General features: G+C 40.7%; 1 protein-coding gene across 3 annotated transcripts; it reads left to right on the plus strand.

Moving 5' to 3' along the window:
- The first annotated feature begins 24 nt into the window (after positions 1–24).
- fam204a (family with sequence similarity 204 member A) lies at positions 25–23,048 on the plus strand. 3 transcript variants are annotated; one of them, XM_079512314.1, is made up of 8 exons: positions 25–416; positions 1,192–1,273; positions 1,651–1,684; positions 3,244–3,346; positions 6,075–6,164; positions 19,109–19,218; positions 22,277–22,297; positions 22,372–23,048. In XM_079512314.1, the coding sequence occupies exons 1-8, from the start codon at positions 177–179 to the stop codon at positions 22,400–22,402; spliced, it is 711 nt and encodes a 236-aa protein (XP_079368440.1). In that variant the 5' UTR covers positions 25–176; the 3' UTR covers positions 22,403–23,048. The 3 variants fall into 3 exon arrangements, with proteins under 3 accessions (XP_079368440.1, XP_079368439.1, XP_079368441.1); XM_079512313.1 differs by having other exon boundaries at positions 22,277–23,048; XM_079512315.1 differs by having other exon boundaries at positions 1,654–1,684; positions 22,277–23,048.
- Positions 23,049–23,535: the final 487 nt, after the last annotated feature.

The following is a 23,535-nucleotide window of genomic DNA, read 5'->3' on the forward strand; positions in this document are numbered from 1 at the left end:
ATTTGTAAACGTCACACTGTTTACCCCGGAAATGTGCTGCTCATTCTCTGTGGTGTTAAAAAAAAAGAAAAAGAAAAGAAAAACATCGACCGTTCTGTGTAGCTTTTTCTTTCGTTTCACAAAACAGTTGATCGAATAATTAATTTCTTCTTAAGCTCCTCCTAACAGTGCATACTATGTACCGTGGACTGTTACCCAAGGGTCTGACAGAAGCTGATCTCAGCTCAGATGACGAGGAGGAGGCTGATGATGATCAGGACACAGAGGACAGGGAGAAGTTGGGAGAGCATGGTGGGAGTGGAACTAGTAATAATAATACTAATAAAAATAGTGGCGCAGACTCCTCCTCTCACACTAGTCCCACTGTCCAAGAACATGAATCCATCTTGCCTGGGATTAGCCAAGAAACGTGGCAAGTATGTTGTTGCAAAATGCCATTGATTGATTGATTGATTGACCGATTGAAGTATTTATTAACAGTTTGCAGAGTTGCAGTACATTTCAAGCACCAACTCAATACAAAGACTGTTAACTGTGAGTGGACGACCCAATAAAGCACTACACTTGTTTACAAGAGAGTCCACCTTGTTCAATTCATCAAAACATTTAGAGACGTACTACAAATATACACTTCTATTATAGCCAAAGAACAGAACAGGAATTCATCATAAAGGAGGTAAAAAGGGAATAGAAACATATACAGTGAGGGGAAAAGGGGGTGTTCATTGAGGGAGCTGCACTTGAATAGGTTCAAATTGTTGTAACATTATAGTAGCATATATACTGTGTCGTGGTGTTGATTAACCAATCATCTCCATCCCATAATATCCACGGTGGCGTTTTTTTTGCAAATGGAAGCGTAGCAGTGGTCACTCCGTCTATAGAGATATTAAAGATAACACTTTGAGAAGGCTGCACCCCCCCCGCAAAGCAAAAGAGATTCCATATTTTGAAGCTCAATTTAAAGCCATACTAGAATATTTCAGTTGAGTTGGGGTCTAGGATGACACACTGTCTGCATAATATTCTAAGATCGGCATAACAGGTGTGTGTGTGTGTGTGTGTGTGTGTGTGTGTGTGTGTGTGTGTGTGTGTGTGTGTGTGTGTGTGTGTGTGTGTGTGTGTGTGTGTGTGTGTGTGTGTGTGTGTGTGTGTGTGTGTGTGTGTGTGTGTGTGTGTGTGTGTGTGTAGAAATTTAAAGAGCTGCAGAAGAAGAAGAATGAGATCAAGGAGACAAAGGATTTCAGAAGAAGACGAAGAAGGCATAAGAAAGGTCTTGTTGAGTTTTAACAAAGGACATTTACAAATACTTGATAAAAGGTCTAGCACACTATTAATACAGTAGTAGACTGGAACTTCAGTCGCCTTACCTGGATTAGCCTAATATTTGATTTACGGTACACTACTACTGCTTAATAGTTGACTGTGATCCAGTAATTTATATAGTTCTGTACAAGTAGGATGAAGAGAAAATGGTATTATTCCCCTTAGAGCCACGTTGGCTGTACAGTAATCATCAAGCCAGCCTCAGACCAGCATGTTAACTGGACGTACCTCTCTAGTAAAATATGCTTGTTGTCAATGTCATCAATGCTGTGGTTTTGTGTTTTTTCACATCATGTGATTAATTGTTTATATTGTGTAATTCAGCAGGAACCATTAACAAGGATTCAACAGAAGAAAGGTAATTAAGAGATGCCTTCATAGCCGGATTAGTTGAACAGTGCAATTACAGTAGTTCACATTTATTACAGCTGGTGCGTGACTGTACTGTTGCTGCATAACTGAAATATCAGTGTAGAGCTGCAACTATCAAATATTTCCTTAGCGATTATTTAATCGCATGCCTTTTTGATTAATCGAATAACCGAGAAGTGTGTAAATAAACATGTATTTCTATATATACTAACAAATTGATGAATAACTAAAGTGTTCTTGTGTACAGTACTTACAACGTAGCTCTGGTACCATAGCTCTAATGACATGGTGGGGCCCTAGCTCTGGTCCATAGCTCTAATGACATGGTGGGGCCCTAGCTCTGGTCCATAGCTCTAATGACATGGTGGGGCCCTAGCTCTGGTCCATAGCTCTAATGACATGGTGGGGCCCTAGCTCTGGTCCATAGCTCTAATGACATGGTGGGGCCCTAGCTCTGGTCCATAGCTCTAATGACATGGTGGGGCCCTAGCTCTGGTCCATAGCTCTAATGCCTTTGCATTAGAGCTATGTTACTCTTCTCTTCCTGCACTCGCATGAAATGCAGACCAGCCTCTCGTCTGTAGCGAAAATATAAAGAACGTTTTTGCTACTCACCGCCAGAAAGGGATTTTCTTTCGCCAAAAGGAAAAATCTTGTCTATGGGATTTACTCTTGGCAATATCGGTAGAGGGCGCAGTGGTATTTTTCTTCCAGTGGAAAAGAAATCCCTTTCTGGCCAAAAAGTGCATTTTATACGTGTGGTGGGGGGCTCAGAGTGCGTCCACTAAGGAAAGTAGGCTTTCTAATAACACAAGCCGCCTTTGTATTGGTGAGTAGCAAAAACGTTCTTTATATTTTCGCTACAGATGAGAGGCTGGTCTGCATTTCATGCGAGCGCAGGAAGAGAAGAGTAACATACTATAGCTCAACAAGGCATGATTAGAGCTATGGACTAGAGCTAGCCACAACGGTGCAAACGTTGTGAAATAGCATCTCAAAACACATCGCATCACATGCCCAAAATAGTGATCGATTAGTAATTGATTATTTAAAATGTATATGGTAATAAATAATTGATTAAGTCGATTAGTTTAATTAACTGTTGCACCCTTATGTCAGTGTTTACTGAAACCAAACCATAAACAAACCATGCGGAGTGAGAACTGTCTTGCAGTAAGCACCAAAGCAGCAACCTACAGTAGTTCTGTGAAGATGTTGGGTTTACTGAGAAGCTACAGTCCCAGCTATAGACTTTCCTTCAGTGTATTGAAGCTACAGTCCCAGCTATAGACTTTCCTTCAGTGTATTGAAGCTACAGTCCCAGCTATAGACTTTCCTTCAGTGTATTGAAGCTACAGTCCCAGCTATAGACTTTCCTTCAGTGTATTGAAGCTACAGTCCCAGCTATAGACTTTCCTTCAGTGTATTGATAGATATTTCAGGTTTGGGTAGAGAGTATGTGTAGCTCTACAGACTACAGTACACCGGCGTACAGTATGCCTATATGCTTTTTCATGCTTTTCTTTTGTTTTCTTGTCTTAACAGAGAGCATCAAACTGAGCCTGAGAAACACTGGGATGAGCTTACGCAGTATTTTGGTGTAAATGATAGATTTCAGCCCCCTGCGTGTAGCAAACCCCCTCCCAAGGTAACAACGGCAAGCCTTTCCATCAGTATGATACTGTAGCTATTAAGATCTTAACATTTCATTGCCCATTCACCCTGTCATTGTCTCATTTGATATGACAGGTGGATTATCTGAATCCTTTGGGTAGCTCAACCAGACAGGCAGACACCAGTTAAGAATATTAAGGATTGTGTTAACCCATTCAGGCCTGACGTCGACATTTAAAAAAAAAAGTTTTCTAAATCATGACAATTTTCGGAAAGATTTGAGGCACATTTTAGCGATTTTTCAAAAATAGCAGACCTACAAGTTCATAGCGCGCCACTCGGTGGCGCGCTATGAGCTTGTAGATCTGCTATTTTTCAATAGCTAAATTATAACATAATGTTTAAAACGCTAACGCTAACGTGACATGGATGCGTTCCAGGTCTCAATGGATTAAGCTACATTAGTGATTTGATTAAGATGATTCCTCTGTCCTCTGCTGTAGGGCTAATAAATAAAGTAAGATGGAAGTGTTTTCTGACAAGGAGGTGAGCATCTTGCGAGTTATTTCGTACTCATGGTAATACATCATATACATAAAAATAGTCATCATGACTAACAGTGGAATATCTATATAATGAAACTATAAGTGCAGCCTATACACTACAGAGTGCTATGTCTACATAAAATGCTATCTAAGTTACATAAGTTGAGCCTTTGCATACTCCTGTAAGGTCGTCGAGGTTAGGGCAAGTGCTACGGGCTAAGGTGGAGTCTGAAGAGGTGGGTTTTCAGACTACGGCGGAAGATTGGGAGTGAGTCTGCAGTTCTGATTGCAATGGGAAGGGCATTCCATAGTTTTGGAGCCAGACGGGAGAAGAGTTTGGGACGTGTGGAGCATCTTAGTGTGCCTCCTTTGTCCTCCCCATGGGGAGACAAAGAGTCAAACCAAACAAATATCCATGAATTCAAGTCTCCATGGAGTGCGTAATCTATAGAGGGAAAAAAGTCATTTTGTGGGTGAAGTTAAGTTCCACTTAAATATATGTTTCAATAGATGAATAACACATTTAAAGCAATGGCATGCAAAATGCCCATGAAGTAAAATATCTGCAGATGTAGCTGAACAGCTCATTGGGAAATGTTCATAATTCAATTGCAAATCCTTATAATAGTTATTTGGATTATTATTTTTGAGCTCAAAGTATCTCAAAGAACCATTAAATTGAGTTTTCTGCTGATTTTGCCTTCATTTAAAAAATACCAGGGAACTTTGAATGGATAAAGAAACGATTAACAAGCTGAATGAAACAGAACTTGTCATGTCAACATAATGAGAAGACGTTCCACGCTCAAATTATTTTTTGTGTAATTAATATGTAATATTAAATACTCAAAAGCCTTTCACATGCTATCAGTGGCAAAAAAAAGCTATACTGTAGTTGCTGAGAGATAGCCTTTTCATTTTATTTAGTCATAAAGCTATACTGTAGTTGCTGAGAGATAGCCTTTTCTTTTTATTTAGTCATACAGTAACTTTCAAACTAGTCTGTCTGTCTCTTTAGTGTGTTACTGTACTAAACATAAATGCACAGAAAATCATAATGTCCAGTGTATGTCCCAAGCTTTATTATACTTCCTTTGTATGCATTTCTTTTTTTAATATTTTGTTTAGGTATGTGACATTGTGCTGTTTTAGAAGTTAAAGGACAACTTTGGTTTTTTTTCCAGGTTCATGTTTTAGGTTGTTATTAGAGAAAGTAAACGCGACTGTTATTTTTCTTTCATATGCTGCTTTCTTTTGTTTTAGCAATTTGAGCAGTTTTTGACGAGTGCGGGGGCATTCGAAAATTTTTACAAGATTTCATGCCATTCTTTTTTGTTTTACTTACTATAGTCCTACTACCCCAGAAAATTACATCTGGCCACAAAAGATCATGGGATCTATTGAATGTGAAGGAGGTGACAAACTGACATGTTGAGTGTATGGCAGCCTCCTATAGAATACCCCTTCACGCCAGTAGATCCCGTGATCTTTTGTGGCCAGATGTAATTCCCTGGGGTCTAGTAGGACTATAGTAAATAGTAATTAAAAAACGCTGTCAAATTATTTTGTTAAAAAATACGTAATTAGCTCCATGTTCGAATGCCCCCACCCCCCTGTCAACAACAGCTAAAATCACTAAAACGAAAGACAGCAGCAATTTATTTTTATTTATTTTTTTTACAAAAATTACACTTATCTTTTACTTCCTCTAATACCAACCTAAAATATGAACCTTGGTTGAAACAAAAACAAAGTTGTCCTTTAAATAGAGTTCTATAAACAAGAAGGAACACATCAGACTGTCACAATCATTAAATCCCATTTCTGCTACTGTATGTTTTTAGCATGATACATATTTTGGGGAAGGAGACATTATTTTGTACTCTGCTTCCTTCGATAGTCCCATCATTGTAGCCAGAGGCATGTTTGCACCCCCTCTGCTTAGGTCTGTAATGGAAAAATGTGTAATTAAAGAGTCACATTTATGTTTGGTAATCTCCTGTAGCATTTCTAAGATTTCCACCACTAATATCCAATCAAAAAGGTTTTCATTTGTGAAGAGAAATCTACATATTTGTAGTAATAGCAATCATATTAAAAAATAAGGCCCTGGAGACTTCTGAAGTAACTCTTTGATTCCCCCCCCCCCTCCCTCTACCCCCTGTCTGAAAAAGAGAGAGAGAAAAAACTCAATCTTTTTTTCCTCTTCTTCCGCAGTCCGGCCTAGAAAATAGCATAGATGGAGCCATCGCTGAAGGGGACATAGCCAAGGCGGAGGAGATGAGCGACAGGCTCGCCACTCGAGAGGTACGTAGTACTGCTGATAAGAGATCTTTTGGGGGTGCTCCCCGCTGTGACAAATCAGGCTTAATGGATCCGTGGCCGTTTTCTCCTGCAAAGACATAGAGGAACAAAAAACACACACAGACACCCACCATTGAGTCCTGCAGCCCTTTTACATTGAGTTAATGGAAAGCCCTCCCCTTAGTTTTGAAGTGCTGCAATGTCGAAAGGACTTTTGGCTCTGCTTTTTAATGAAGGGTACATTGCTTTCAAGCCAACTGCTAAATCATTCCCCAGGTAAGAGTTTCATACCTTTGAAGTGTACATGTCCCTAAATGCAAGTGCCTGAAGTTTTGTAACCAAGCGCCTTGGCAGGCATCAAGGATCAAGTGGTTTGGAAACTAATTTAGCAGAAAATGTAGTCCACACACATACACATAATTGTGGTTAAAAAGACATGCGTCTGTGCTGCTTCTTCAGTGCAGGGGGGTGAATCACCACACAGTCAAAACTAAACTAAACTTCTTTGTTCTACGCCATGATGATGGACCACAACAGAACTGTAGATAATGACAATGTAATGAAAATCACAAGATGGCAATTCTTTTGAACTTTAATAATTCTAATCCCACTCAAAGGATTTATGCAACTCCGAGCATTTCAGCATCTCTCTCTCTCTCTCTCTCTCTCTCTAGGAGAGGTTTCCTATTCTTTGTAACATTTAGCCCAGAATTTGTTCCAAAAAAGAATACATTGGTCCAAAAAAATAATGAATTCTCATCCTGATGCTTGAATGGTTCAAATAAACAGTTGAGGAGTTGTTGTAGGAAACGAGTGTCCATAGAGAGATTCCAGAGCATGCGCTTCTTACTGTATATACAGTTCAAGGAGACTGAGGACTTTTATATGCATATAAAACGTTACTTTTCAGGAAATAGAACAAATGGCTCCCGTGCAGTTGTTAATGAATCATATAAGTCTCAATACTTTTCTTTGGTTAATTATTTATAAAAACCCACAGACAGACTTTCAACCTGGCATCCCTATTTGAGCATGCCATTATGGTTATACTGTAGGCAGGGCACGATGTTTTTGGGATTGTAGAGCAACTATCTGCCCTACTATTGCGTGGCACACACAAGGTATTTGTAAAGGGAATGATGGTCCAGTAATTTGCTAGGTTAACCCATTTTGGGTGTTTTTAAGAATTATGTTGTACTTTAGCTATTGAAAAATAGCAGATCTACAAGCTCATCCGCTCATGCTTGTAGGTCTGCTATTTTTGAAAAATCGTGAAATTGTGGCACAAATGTTTGAATATATTCTTTTTTCACAGTGAACCTTTTGAACTCAAACCTTTGCTTCTGGGAGGTTCCTGGAACAACATATTTTTTCAGATGGGGGTCGGCGGCCCAATTACATATATTTTTGGGGGTCCTTGACATGAAAATGTTTGAGAACCACCGACATAGAAACATAAGGTTTTCAGAAAACTGTCAGGATTTAGAAGACATTTGTAGAATCGATCTCAGGTCTAAATGGGTTAAACCAGTGTGTCTGTCCGTCATACAGTACCTTTACCAGCTGCCATGTGGTCAAATATTGGAAGTACAATTTTAAGTACTTGCCTGTCGCTGGAAAAGCAGCAAAACTGTAGGCCTACTGTAGTTTGAGAAAGCCTCTTATTGTGCAGGTGGATTGGGGCAGACTTAGCTGGGGGTCTTGTCTCTGTGTCAACCTGCCTTGAATCTTGCCAGGAACCTGATGGACTTGACAGCAGTCTGGCAGCCACATTTCATTGTTTTTGCGGTGATAACTTAACCCATTTTGGGCGGGAACCCCTTTTGGTGTTTTAAAGCATTATGTTATACTTTAGCTATTGAAAAGTAGCAGATCTACAAGCTCATAGCGCGGCGCTATGGTCTGCTATTTTTGAAAAATCGTGAAAATGTGCCTCAAATCTTTGAATATATATTATTACAGAGTGAACATTTTAACTCAAATCTTTGCTTCTGGGGAGGTCCCTGGAACAACATTTTCATATTGAACACCACTGATACAGAAACCTGTCAGGATTTTGAAGACATTTCAATTTCGACGTCAGGCCTAAATGGGTTAATTTCACAAGGGTGGAGAAATGGCCATTTTCAAATCCCAAACCACTGATGATTCCAAGTTGTAACCCATGTGCAAAATAGACTTTCAAAAGGCAATGAGAGGTGATTGGTCTACTAAATGTACAACCTGGTGGCCAGGGAATTTGTTAGAAACTGAGGCTGAGCACATTATTTAATCACTTTTGAAGTTGAACAGCGTTTTAGGCTCATCTTGAATGATAACTTGTGCTTCGAGGTGTTTTCTAGCATTTGGAGACCAACATGTTTTGTTTACTACTAGTACATTCCTGTTCACTTTTGACAGGAGCACTGTGACAAACATTTAGAGGATCGATAATCCCCTCTGTGGCCAGATTCAATTTCAAGGTTATAATTGAGTGGCTCATTTGCTATGGAATGGCTTAGATGTTTAATTTGTTTACGGTCATAACAACAAGACATGATTGTGGCAAGGCTTTTTACTGGAAGAATGGAAACAGGTTTTCTTAGCAAAAAATTTAAAAGCATTTGACAGCTGTGAAGAACTAAAGAGGCATGTTTGTCCCTTTAGGCATAGTTTGTTAGGCAAAACCCTGGTGCATATTTGAGGGCAATGTATTCATCCTAAATCGAACAGTTTAGTACTTATCTTCTCAAACCAAAAGGAAATGGAAGATGGAAAGCTTTCTGTCAGAATCCGTCTTTATGTAATACCAAAATGTTTATTTCTGCTTTCTGAAATCAATTAATGAGTTCCACAGCTTTACTTTCTTGTTTTTAATCTAAACACTAAACCAATTGGTAAAACCTTTTTTGAAGACTTGTTACAACTTCTGATAATGTACCTCTTTCATCTGTGTAACTCCTAATACACGCTTTGATATTTCAGGTTGCTTTGAGATTTTCTTTTACTCTTACTACAATTTGTTTTATATTTTCCTTGGGCTGTAATTTGTTGTTTTAGCTTTTAAAATGCCATGCTCCACTTTTAAGTTTGGGGGAAAATATTGGGAATTGATTATGTGAAGCCCATATTATTGTGGATAGTATTCAATGTAGTGCATATCCTGCTGAGGCACAGCATCTGTTATGTCCCTATAAGGCGGTCTAGGGCTTTAAAGGGACTGATGTATAAAAGGAACTGTGTTTTATTTAAACAAATGTTGTCTGAACAAAAGGCAGGGAAACAAACTGGTGAGTGCCAAATCAAAATACCATAACCAAAACTACTATCATTGCTTAAAAATGTAAATTACTTCTCTATAGACAACCAAAACCTGCTACACTGTCCTGCCCTGTGAAGCACTTTGAGCTGCATTTATGTATGAAAGGTGCTATACAAATAAAGTTTATTATTATTACACTAACTAACAAAAATACAGAGGGGGGCACTCACACCTAACCTAATGTTTTTAACAGAAAATAACTAAGCGTTGAAAATGTACAGGGTACCCCAGCTCTTACCTAGTTTCCCTGAAATAAACAATATAATGAACAGAAGGCTGAGACACATAAAGCAGGCCTGAATCTGACACAAAGCCTGTAAGTCAGCACACAACCAGCGCTGTCTCTATCTGACATGGTGGAAGGGAGAGGGGCTGATTGCAAGTACACAGGTGCTTTTATTGGAAGGGAAATGGAGATGATTGGTGGACTGATTATTGGCGGACCAATGACATAGAGGCAGAGCCGACCAGTGATTATTCACTGAGCTGGACCTGGGGATTTAGGACAGCAGGAGAATATGGGGAGAAACACAGATGTACATACGATACGACACAAATGTTAGGAAACCACTGTGCAGATGGGGCTTCTTTAAAATCATGAAACTGTAAGCTTTCTCAGTAGTTTAAGTTTGTTGTGTGTTTGTCATAAAACGTGGAAGTATCAAAAATGAATAGAAATAACTTCTGGCTCCTGATATGAAAGTACGTCTACATTATTAGTTCAAAAGCTTAAATTGTACAAGCCCTCCAATTACAATAACTGGGAGTTCATTCTTTGATTATTGCAATTTATGTTACACTGCTATGAGTTGCATATGGACTAATTATTTTTTGTAATTAGCATAACATTAAGTGACTACTATATATAACCAGCTTGCTCCCCTTAGGAGACTTGATATCAGCTGTTGCTGCACTGAAATTGAGACAGTGAAATCACAGTTAAATTAAAAGCAGATTCTTTTAGCCACAGTATCATCATGTCCTAGAATGTGCGAATAGGGGAAGAGAATCAATGTCACGTGATAGTGTTTGTTTTTGTGGCTTTGAAAAGCTTGAAAAACGAAGAGTATTCATTTTTCATGTTGTAGGTCCCTCTACCGCAACATTTAGGCCATAGGTTTGTGCTTATTAGATTGCATGAAATGTATCACTCCATCTTACAAAATCAATGCTTATACCTGTGTTGTTTGCACCTAACTGTACAAGACAAAGCCAGACTCGGCCACGTCCCCTTATATCTGCCCAGGCTCTGGACAGGGCCCTACCCAGGCTCTGGACAGGGGCCCTGTCCAGAGTCTGGACAGGGACAGGGACAGTCTGTGTGGGCAGCAACCAGGAGCCAATGGAGGGAGCGGAGAAGGGGGGAGACATGTGAGAACTTTGGCTGGTTGAGGCATAGTCATATAAAGGTAGACGCCCCTTCTGGCTCTGGAGGGTATGTGCTCAAGGGAGGGCAACATTTTCCCGAGATTCCTTGCGTAGCACCGCAGAGCGCATGTTTCGGGTCTGATAAGTCCTGGAAAAGATGCGCTGTGATTGGCCAGTAGTCACTTGAGTGACAGCGTGACGTAGCGTGCCTTCCACACTTCCGGTGTATTTCCTCCCCCATTGTGAATAATTGTTAAGCCCTCCTGTCAACACACATGGCTCCAACGAACTGCAGCAGCTCAATCGATCAGTGATTGATTTTTAACCACTACATTCCAATGGACTCTAGCGCCTTTGTTTATTGGACTATATCTAACATACACATGACAACCTTTTATACAATGAAAAACCCAACAGAATTGCAATTCTTGACATATTCAAATCGGCTAGGCATGTCTGGCATCTTCTCCAATATCCCATTCAATGGCAAGGGACATTTCACCACTGGAAGAAACTGCAGTCAATCAATGTTAATAGTATTTGTAGTAGATAACAGTAGCACAATTAGACATTTTCACCCTATGACTAATAATCTGTGTGTTTGACCTGGTTGCTGAATTCCTACAATGATACATAATGCTTTGGTGCACTGACCCAGTGGCGTCAGTTCAGCCAAAGCTAACCTATGGCACGTGCTATGCGTATGTGCGCGAATTTCTCGGGTATAGTCCAGACAACTGGCCACCTGGGTGAGTGGCCAACTGGATGAGTGGACAACTGGCCACCTGGGTGAGTGGCCAACTGGATGAGTGGACAACTGGCCACCTGGATGAGTGGCCACCTGGATGAGTGGCCACCTGGACAACTGGCCACCTGGATGAGTGGCCACCTGGACAACTGGCCAACTGGATGGTGAGTGGCCAACTGGATGAGTGGACAACTGGCCACCTGGATGAGTGGACAACTGGCCACCTGGATGAGTGGCCACCTGGATGAGTGGCCACCTGGACAACTGGCCACCTGGATGAGTGGCCACCTGGATGAGTGGCCACCTGGACAACTGGCCACCTGGATGAGTGGCCACCTGGACAACTGGCCACCTGGATGAGTGGCCACCTGGACAACTGGCCACCTGGATGAGTGGCCACCTGGATGAGTGGCCACCTGGACAACTGGCCACCTGGATGAGTGGCCACCTGGACAACTGGCCACCTGGATGAGTGGCCACCTGGACAACTGGCCACCTGGATGAGTGGCCACTTGGATCAGTGGCCACCTGGATGAGTGGCCACTCAGACAACTGGCCACCCGGACAACTGGATGGCGTGGCGTGGCGCTAGAGCGAGACTGGCCAAAGGCCTGTCGAGTTCTAGTACATATATAATTTTTGGGGGTCCTTGACATGAAATAGTTTGAGAACCACTGACATAGAAACGTAGGTTTTTCATAAAACTGTCAGTGTTTAGAAGACATTTGTAGAATCTGGTCTCGGGTCTAAATGGATTAAGACTTTGGTCATCATGACTTCATACCCTGAATGATACATAGTACAGTACCGGTACTGTAAGTTATCACTTCATGTGAATCACTAACTACCAAGCACTTTTTAAATGTTTTTTTTTTGTGGCTTTCGCCTTTATTTTATATTTTGTATGGAGGAACAGACAGTAGGCTGACATGCAGGAAATGGGGAGAGAGATGGGGGGAAGACATGCAGTAAAGGCCGTCGGGATCGGGAGTCGAACCCGCGGCACACTGCCAGACTGGATTACCAGCCAAGGTGCCTGGACCACTGAGCCATGGCCCAGCTACTACCAAGCACTTTTGCCCCGAATTCATGTGGACAGTCTTTAAGGGTATGCGTTCTTAATATTTTGCACAGTAGGCACAATTACGCATTGTATTACTATATTTGTCTGTAGGGCCATTCTCCACGGTCCCAGAGTCCACAACATGCAGGGCTATAATACCCATCATTAGACTGTAGCTCGGATTTAAATTAGAAGCTACTGAAAAGAAAGCAACCCTGTCCTTGAAATATACCCTTTGGAAAGCCTTGCTTAAATGCTGCAAAACAAAGGTGGCCCGCCATGCTTTGTTTGAGGAGACATGGTGGGTTAGTTGAGACAAAGAGCTTAACTAAGAGTATTTCATGTTATTTATGTTATTTCACCCTTTTTTTCTTCTCACCACCTTTGCCTGCCATGCCCATGTTTATAATCAAAAAATTAATGAGCATTGCCTTTGTGGAAACTGGAAAGTATGCCTTATCAGATTTTTTGTTTCCCCGCCCCGCATCAGAATCTGAGGCTGACTCTATACCCTGCAAGCCCCCCCCTAGGCGGCTGTAGAGAGTAGTTTAGGAAAACTCTCTTCTTTGTTCATGTTTCCTTCAGCCTAAGCAAATTTATCACAGAATGAACTTTTATTGTATCTCTGGATGACTCACATTAAATGTTCGCCCATTAATTTTGAAATGGATTTTGAAATGGGTACTAAGCTTTTATCAAAATGCCTGCGAATCTCATTTGGATTATTGTATTTCATTAATTACTTGATAGACAAAGCATACTTTTCTATGTAGATTTGTGTGCTGTTTAATTAATTAGCATGTTTTCTCTTTTAATTAAAGACATTTTTTTTCTTAAATTAAAGCCCACAGCAAAACACATATATAATTTGTTTGTAATTAGGCCTTAATTGGTGGTAGTGGAAGCTTAGCACCCTTGGATTCTTTTTTCATGATTGCCATTTTATTGCCAGTCACTCATTAATTAAACTGTTTTTTCTAATTAGCTTATAAAACTGTTGATGGCATATTACTGTAAGTGTGAGTTCAAAGCTTGCTAATAAGCCTACCCTACTCAGAAGAGGCAAGATAATGGAATGTGCACAAAGCAGGCGAACTTTCAGATTTTTCTCCCCCCCTAGTCCCTAAAGATGACAGTCATGTGTGTATCTTGCATCAGATTATAAGGAGAGAAAAATAGAGACATGCATTATACTACTGGCTGTTCTGCTGTCTCTTCCCTGGAGTGGCTGTCTTTTTGCATGCCATGTAATGCTGTTTGTCAAAGTGCTGGCAAGATTACGTAAACCACTTATGTGGCTCCCACCATGAAAGTCTGATAATCTATTAGGAGAATAAGTTTGAGGATGTAGTAATGTATGATATTTTTAACCCATTTTGGGCGGGGAACCCCTTTTGCTGTTTTAAGCATTATGTTATACTTTAGCTATTGAGAAATAGCAGATCATAGCGCGGCACCGAGTGCCGCGCTACGAGCTTGTAGGTCTGCTATTTTTGAAGAATCGTGAAAATGTGGCGCAAATCTTTATATATTCTTTCAGAGCGAACGTTTTTAACTCAAATGTTTGCTTCTGGGGAAACAACATATTTTCAGATGGGGGTCGGCGGCGAATTACATATAATTTTTGGGGTCCTTGACATGAAAATGTTTGGAAACCACTGACACAGAAACATAGGGGTTTTTCAGAAAACTGTCATGATTTAGAAGACATTTGTAGAATTTGGTCTCAGGTCTAAATGGCTTAATAACATCTACAGGGGATACCAATATATATTCTCTTCCCAATAGTACATATTAGTTGTGTACTACTGTACGACGTATAGATCGACTATGTGTATTGATACATTCATAGAATTTCAATGAGGTGTGATCTGTTGTACATTTCTCTACCCTTTACACTAGTATAACACCATGCACACAAGGTGTTATGATGATGCTCGTATGGTACGCTAGTGCTCCAATATCTAATATGAAATTGATAGTGATATAAAATTTAATCTTTGCATCGTAGTATTGCTTTGAATAACAGGCAAGGAGAAAAAAAGGCAGATTGAAAAGTGTTTACCTTATTGGGGGGGGGGGGGGGGGGGGGATGTCACGAGTAGTGTTGATTGAACAACATCTGTAGCCCATTCTGTACATTTCTGAGTCGACCGTTTAGTTTCAGCCAGAAAATGTAATTTTGCTTTCCGTCTACAGCTCAATTCTTAGAAATTACACTGAAAATTACGTGTGAGCTGCCTAATCTGATATTCATTCCTTTCTTATATAGCCCTGCTTTCCAAAGTTGACTAAGGCCACATTATTTAGGCATTAAGGTAGAGTGATAAGGGAATTAGGCCGGTCATTAATCGTTTACACGTCAGACGCAGTGAAGCGGCTCGGGGAGGTGATTCAGCGAAGCAAAGCCATATAGCCCTCGTTAATCCACCTCTCACACGTTTTAATTGGAAGAGGCTTCGCTGGATGGGAAATTTATGAATGGGTTTTAAGGCCATTTCTTTCTTAAAGCCATCATTTATTTTTGTATTGTTTAATGGGGAGCTTTAATACTTTTATCCATATGCAGACATAATTTACCTCATTTTTCAGTGAACTATTGTCTTTTTGGAGCTACTGTTTAACTTTTTTTTCCTTTTTTTTTTAGTCACTGTGAAAATGGCACTGCATACGGAATGCAAAAAGGCTTCTTTTTGAGTGACGATACGATACACCTAGAAAATATGCGATGGAACTGAAACACAAATAAATCCAGTGTTTGCGATTGTTATTAATATGGACTTGGTTTATCTTGGACGTGGCTTACCCCAGACCCTGTGCTTGAAGTGTTGAGGCCCCCGTGTTTGGGAGTCCACTTGAATCTCCATGACGACCCCAACATGAGTGAACAGAACACACTACTGTTGACTTAACCCTCCTAGTGGCCCGCCGCTGCCGCTGCAGAGTGAGCCATTGTGCACAAAGAATTTTATGCCTTCAAATCATCCAGAGGTCATAGTATTAATCCCATGAATAAACCTTGTTTTTTTAACAGGATGACGTACAGGACTGAGAAAGGGGGGGGAAAAACCCAAACAACGCATAAGAATTGCTTGTGATGGACATAGTATATTGTATATTAATGTAAGCACACTATTGGAAAAACAGTATTTCATGGGCGCTTTAAACAAAGCATGCAGAAGGTTTTACGTCTTGCAGCCAGCTTTGTATTTTCATTCTTGCTGCACCCCCCCCACCCCAGCTTCTGATGTGAAAGGATTTGGCACTAAGATGCATGCAAAAGGGGTGGGGGGTGGGGGGGGGGGGAATCCTGAAAAGTGGATCAAAAAAGTAAATGAAAAATAATGTCATATTACTGAAAATATGAGAGGCTAATTTGTGCCGACTTTTTGCTAATTTTGTTCTCGCCACAGAAAGAGGAGCTGTCACCTGCTTGGTACCACAGCGCTGACAGCGCCAGTGATCCATGAAATAAGCTGCCGCTGGCTTTGTTCAGATAAGAATGAACAAATCTCCACAATGTACTGCTCTCGGAATCTCATTTTCATACTTGCATGCAGGCTAAAAGAAATAAGCTGTTTGCAGGCTTGATTAATCAGACATTTGAGGGCGCTTTTCTTCCTTTTTTTTTTTTTTTTTCTTTGATCTGGTCTGTCTCCTAGGTAACTTGGTTGACATTAATGTTTAGCCCCAGCAAAAGACAATCAAGGATTGTTGACTAAACTGATAAAAATAAAAGATTAAAAAAAAAAAAAAACACTTTAATGCCTTAAATATAGTAACTGTTCTCTTAGTGAATTTAAAGGAGAAGAGAAAATGTGTGTGTGGTGGGGGGGGTAGTGGGTTTTAATTTTGTTTTCATGGAATGTTTTAGAAGGCGTGTTTTCAAGACCTTTGCATTTCAAATGCGCCCACAGGAGTGCAGGTTAATGTGGGTAATCCTCTTGTAGGGGGGGAAAGAGCTAAATCTCTGGGTGTAAATCTCCAAAAGAAGCCATTTAGCGTCTCGCAGTTTCATTTAATTTAGTCTCTCAGAACAAACAAAATCAAACACAGACTTAGTTTTCTCTTTTAAAGGTGGAAAGCAGGATCTATCCTGAGATGTATCAACAATTAAATAAAACACAGCATGCGATTCCAAATCACTCAATATAGTGTAGCACGTATACGGTACACAGTACAATCCTCAATGTTAATCCATCCATTTGTAATTATTATTGAGTGTACAAATGGCACCAAATCATGCAAACGGACAACTTGCGCGTCCATTTCGGATTCCGTTTGTACACCGACTACACTAAAGAGTTAAACATGCTTTATCGGCAAACAAAATCTACTGGAAACACATAATAGCGGCAAACACAGATTATAACTTTGTTCTCCTCCAACACTTGACTGGGAAACATAATTTATGGGCTTTAAAACCTATAAAACGACAAGGAATTAGAAAACTGTCATAGTTCGCTTCAGGTTACTGCGGCAGACGCTTTTCACAAATCTTCCAAGTGACTGTATAGATGAATGCCTTGAGGGCCCTGCCAGAGCCCGGCACTTCCAGCCAGCCCAAGCCCTTATCTTAAATCCGAGCAAAGTACCATTAATCTTTCTGAAAGACCTTTATGGCTTTTAATGTATCCCAAATTAGAACATTTTACACCCTTGGTTCCTGAAATATGGTGATAAAAAGCCTTTAGAGTTTAATTTTTCCTGCCTGCTCGCTCTGACCTGCTTAATCCCAGCATGCATTAGGAGATATTTTAGTTTCAGTCTTTCTAATAAAGTTTATCCCACTTAATTATAATTGAAAAAAAAAAAATCCCAGCAGGTCTTTTTTTTTCTTTCTTTTTTTTAAGTGGCGCAATGGTGGCACACTTCTTCATTACCTTAAGACTTTCTTTCCCCTGATTGTACTCTGAATATTACAGAGAATTACCAGAAGGTTTTGGTGAAATTGTTCCAAGTTGTTTATCAAAGTTGTGCCTTTGGTTGAATAATATAAACCTATCTCAGGAGTGACAGAGGAGGCAGGATTTTTCCCTTTGTTTCCCCATGCTTCTGTGTGACTGGGGTGATTCGGATTACTCTGTTCCACAATACACACATGTCCCTCCCTGGGATTTGAATGTTTGCCTCTTGCAGTCACGGTCATTCTCTCTCACTTCTGATTTCAGGGACTGCCTGCAGTATTCCAAAACGGAAAGTCTAATTTACACAACCGCTGACTGGGGGGAAAAGGGCCCCAGTAACAAGGGTTTCTTTTTTTTTAAAGGGGGGAAATGGAAGGGGAAGTAAGTTACTGTACATTGGTTTTGTTTTAGTTTTTATTTTATTTTTACACTATGCATCAACAAACAAATACATGGAAAAATGAAACCAAAGGCCAAAGAAAGAGAACATTGAGCAGGAGAAGAAAAAAAAAAGCAAGTCTTACATTTTTAACTTCCCCTTAAATGACAAAGCAACCTAGAAGATTATATACACGTGAAAGAAAATCCCACTAGCTGAGACTGAGACTTGTGCTTGGTAAATGCTTGATCCAAAAGTGTGTCCAGTGTCCACTGCATACTGTATATGTGTGTGTGTACGCTCGCACGTTCATACACATGTGTGTGTGCGCGTGAGTTTGTTTATAGACGTCACTACGCAGATATGAAAGAATCTGCTACTGTGAATGCATTTTATCCTGATATGGCTCTCAAAACCTGCTGCAATGTATATATATACAGTATACTGTTTTATATTTTATTTTATTTTATAATATATAATGAGTTGTATGGTACATGTTCTGTATAAACAGTATATATGGCTACAGCCAATGTTACGGTCTACTTTTAACGGCCCCGGGAAGAAGACTTCTAGAACGTTGCTCCTTTCTCTGGATGATTTCATGCCTGACCTGAAAACGTTATTGCATGGGTTATTAAATTATTAGAACAATAGAAACTGAAACAGTAGCTGGGGGGGAAAAAAGCACTATAAATTCTGGATGACAAACTAGGGCTCCAGTACTGACGCTGTAGAACAGGGAACTAGAGGCACTAATGAGAACCATCCTGAAAACGTCAAGTTGAATATTTCTTTACTTGCCAGAGAGACTTAATTTAAGTCTGATTTATAGTCGAACTACGAAGCTGTCCAGTGTAAAAACAATATCCGATCTACAGTACAATCTCACAACGCATCACAGTGTGACACATTGTGAGCGGGTACAGGCTTTAGTTTAGACATGCTATTCCATGACAACCTACCTCAAACCCTAACCTAACCCTATCCGCAAGCACGGAGCAGCGCATGTTCGACCGCATGTCCGACCGCTGTTTCCGCATGTCGGTCTGTTGGTGTGTCTAATCAGTGTGTGCATCCCGTTATGAGCTTGTAGATCTACTATTTTTGGTACGGGACACGTATGGCAGATTCTAAATTAGATTCTCTAATCTTTATAGGACTTTGTCTCTGTCTCTCAATAGTTGGGCGTGAAGATTTCACAAGCAGCTGACTGCCGTGACTACGTTGAGCATAAACAGGAAGAGGAGGCTTCACAGGCAGCCCGAAAACGGAAGAACCAAATTACTTGGGGGTACGTTCTAATGTTTTGTCCTTACTATACTGTACCATACAACCACATGGTGGCCAGACTGTAAATGAGGGGCCGAGCCCGAAGGGCCTATGGTCCCTAATTGTATTTGTATGTTTTTTTTTCTCCTTCTACTGCTTCTTCTTCTTCCGCCAAATATTGCAGTTCTGGCTTAACCATGCAGTCGTTTTTTGCGAAACTTGGCAATAATGGTAGAGGGCTATGCCAAACGGTGAAGACGCAAAGCCCACAACCATTGGCCAAAGGGTGGCGCTATAGCACCACATTGAAAATGCAAACTTTGAACAAGCATAGCTCATGAACCGTTTCACCGTCAGCAATGAAATGTCGATACATGTGTCTCCTCATGCTCATTTTGACCTCTGACCATTAGATCACCCATTATTTTGAATTATGTGGAAAACTGTTCAAATCTATCTACTCCCGGGACTTTTGTTCAAAATGCACAAAACTTTCTACACATGAACTTTGGACTAATATCTAATGGAAATGCTGGGCTTTTGTTTATAAGTTTAAAAATTAAGCTTTTATGAGCCAATGAATATTGCAGTTTTATGAAAATTATTATTTTGCAACACATACAGTATGTGCACAGTATGTCACATTTATATGAAACTTTACAGTATGTTAGAGGGTCATGCCAAATGGCGCTGAAACCGATCTTACACCCAATTGGCCAAAGGGAGGCGCTGTAGCAATCATTTGAAAATGAAAACTTTGAACAAGGATAACTCGAGCCTCGTTTGGCCAAAAGCAATGGATCTTGTTTACACATGTGTCTTGACTCATGCGGAACACAACTGTCACTTTGACCAGTAAGCTCCGCCCTCAGATTTTCTGCCATATTGAGCAGTTTGAAAGATGCTTACACCTGATTTTTGGAATTCTTTTGCAATTTATGTGAAACGCTCTACACACAATCTGTGGACCATTATCTGAAATCCCAGTTGAAGAGAAGTTTGTACGTGAAGTGAACATTTGTAAAAAAAAAAAAGAAAAAAAAAAAAAAGAAAAAAAAAAAAAAATAGAAATAGCGATAACAGGCGTGCCCCATTTGGCCAAAAGCCATGGAACTTTTACATACAGTATGTGGCTTGACTCATGCGGAACACATCTGTCACTTTGTACGTGAAGAAATGAGTAAAAAAATAAATATATATAGCTGCAAGAAGCGACAAGAGGGGCCAAGGAATGCAGCAATAAGAAAAAGACTACCGGATTACGCACAATAAACGCGCACACTTCCAGGGCTGAGAGCCAGGGGGCTGTCGCTCTGCTCCTCGACGCGTCCGGGCCACCCTTCCTGCGTGTTAGGTGTAGAGTAGTTTTACTGAGGTTATGGGGTTAAGGTTAGGTTTAGGTATAGATTTACTGAGGTTATGGGGTTAAGGTTAGGTTAGGTTTAGGTATAGATTTACTGAGGTCAGGATTAAGGTTAGGTTTAGGTATAGCCTTACTGAGGTTAGGTTAGGGTCAGCTATTTAAAATGTATCATTTGTTAATTAGCCCTTCGCTAAATACCACCCCAAAAAGCGATTGTCCAATGCCAATCCAAATAGTTTAGCAACGGTTGCTATGCAGGTCAAGCTTTCTTCGCTGCTAACGTGCCTATGGGTTGGGGAGGGACTTAGTGAAGGGCTTGCATGGTCTTCTGTCTCTCATATGGCTTATGGTGCGTATTGCATTTTGCAACCACTCCTATAGACAGCTATGTGTGTGGCTGGGTCTGTCCCTGGGTCCCTGTGTCCGAGCACGAAAATAGCGTTATAGCGTTTGTTCACCACCAAGTGTCACTGTTGCACAGCCTAACACACAGACACAGACACACACAGGCCAGGGAGGAGGGCTTGTACAGTACAGCAGTACAGTACAGCAGTACAGTACAGTACAGTACAGTACAGTACAGTACCACTTCAGACGGGTCTGATTTTTTGAGCAGTGGCTAACAGCTCCAATGATTCGGTCTGTCTGTGTGTCTGTCTGTGGTACTAACAGCTGCAATACCACATGGTGACCTAAGGTGGCACTGTTGATCAGCCTAAAAGAGCACTATATATAACTGGAACTGCAACCAGTGTTGTTGAGCAGCCTGCACCACTTTCTTATTGCTTGGCCCCGTCTTCTCGCGGCTTGCAGCTATATTTCATCGTTGTGTTTGTCAGTGTTGATTTCGTCGACTTTTTTTTTTAATGTTTATTTTAATTGGAAAAAGCAGTACAGTATAGAAAGCATTTCTCTTAGGAGAAAGGACATACTGTAAGTGACAAAAATGTGACTGAAACTAAATGAAAACTAATTGAAGAGACTATATGACTAAAACTAAAATAAAACTTGCTGCCAAAACCAACACTGGTGTTTGTTCAGCAACAGGGGCCTCCCCCATCTCTTCAGGGGCCTCCCCCATCTCTTCAGGGGCCTCCCCCATCTCTTCAGGGGCCTCCCCCATCTCTTCAGGGGCCTTCCCCATCTCTTCAGGGGCCTCCCCATCTCTTCAGGCGCCTCCCCCATCTCTTCAGGGTCCTCCCCCCATCTCTTCAGGACGAAGTTAACCGCCTTTTCAATTAGTAACGCCCAGCGCTCAAGACGGAGATTGATCAAAAGTACGGAGATTATTGATATCAAAACCGATCGCATCGCTCCACAGGCTGGGAGCAAACAGTGGGACGTCATCGAAAATGTTCCCCCCTTGTTTAGCCGACAAGAACGAAAATCTTAAAACGTTAATAACTCTTGATCTAAATCATTCCGTCCAATTCTAAGCAAAGATTATGTGTTAGACGGCCCAAGGCGGTCCCGTCGCTAGTCGTGGTAGAATTAATCATACCTCCCGTTGTCAATCGCCTCGAGAGTGTTTTGGCTACATCTATCTACCCACATCCGGGATAACAACCGGTCCGTCGCTAAATGTGCTCCGCTGCTATAAATCGCTGGGCGCTGATTTAATGGATTAAATAACCCCGGGCGTTCGGGGTGTTAAATGAACACTCAGGGTTTTTTAGTGCAGTAATGATGTTTCTTGTTGACATTTTCTGTCTTTCAGGTTTGAAGCTAAAAGGAGGTGGGAAACCAAAAGCAACATGGGTTACATGTAACAAACAGGAAACCAAAAGCAACATGGGTTACATGTAACAAACAGGAAACCAAAAGCAACATGGGTTACATGTAACAAACAGGAAACCAAAAGCAACATGGGTTACATGTAACAAACAGGAGATTGGTTACATGTAACAAACAGGAGATTGGTTACATGTAACAAACAGGAGATCGCTGGGAGTTTGTATTTGTATTTGAGTTAATACATTTGAGTTATTATTACTGTATAGCATCAGGAATAATGTTCATGTACTTAACTTAAGGTTTTCAGCAGTTCACACCAACATTTTCATCATTGTCTGGCAGAAACCAAACCTCCATATTTATTTTAATGTTTTTGTTTTGTCATAAATGAATGCCATACTAGAGTGTCACTCAAGTGTGTGAACTTGTATGTAGATCTGCTATATTTGCTATTTCTTAATAACAACTACATTGGATCCATTGGAACACAGATCTTTCTTGCCGTTTCCTGAAAAGTAACGTTTATTATGGACATACAAGGTTTCCGCCCCGAGAGCGACGATATTGTGGTGGTTAAAAGTCACATGATTAGGCTGTGAAAAGCCGTTGAGTATAAGGGAAAATAAATTACAGAGCGTTCAAATTAATTCTGACGGCACCCAATGGTGGCAGCATTGTGTATTATTTTTCATTACATTTCTGTGATTTGAGCGTTCTGGCCCTTTTTCCCTTCAAATTAAATCTGGTGTACATTACTGAATGATGCGTTTATTTATTGCTGTAAAGTGGGTTAATCACGAAGGCACTCCTTTCTTCTTCGGAGGAAGAGAAAGGCAAGATTAGTGGACTAATGCAATGTACAGGATAATGTGCGATAGGATTTAGCGAGAAGCCGAGAACAAAATGAAAAGGTTTTTTTCTTCTTTTTTTTTTTTTTTGGCCGCTGTAAACTGTTTTGTTGTGAGAGCGGGTCGTAAACTGAAAAGTTGAGTGAGCGGGGGATACGTGTGAAACATGAAACGGAGGCTTTGCTGTTGGCCCTCGCCCATCCTGCGAGAGATGCCATTGTTTCCTAGCCCAAAACAAGAGGCACGCAATGTCTCTAACCAAGCCTACGCTGACTGTTAATCATATGATGAGCTCTCTCTTTCAGTGTCTCCAACGTTGTCTGCCTCAGCAGGGGGTAGAGGGGGGTGCTACTTCTTATGAGTGCAACGCATTGTGAGCTTGTAGATCGGCTAT

Source organism: Electrona antarctica (genome assembly GCF_951216825.1).
Source record: "Electrona antarctica genome assembly, chromosome: 10".
Lineage (NCBI taxonomy): Eukaryota > Metazoa > Chordata > Actinopteri > Myctophiformes > Myctophidae > Electrona > Electrona antarctica.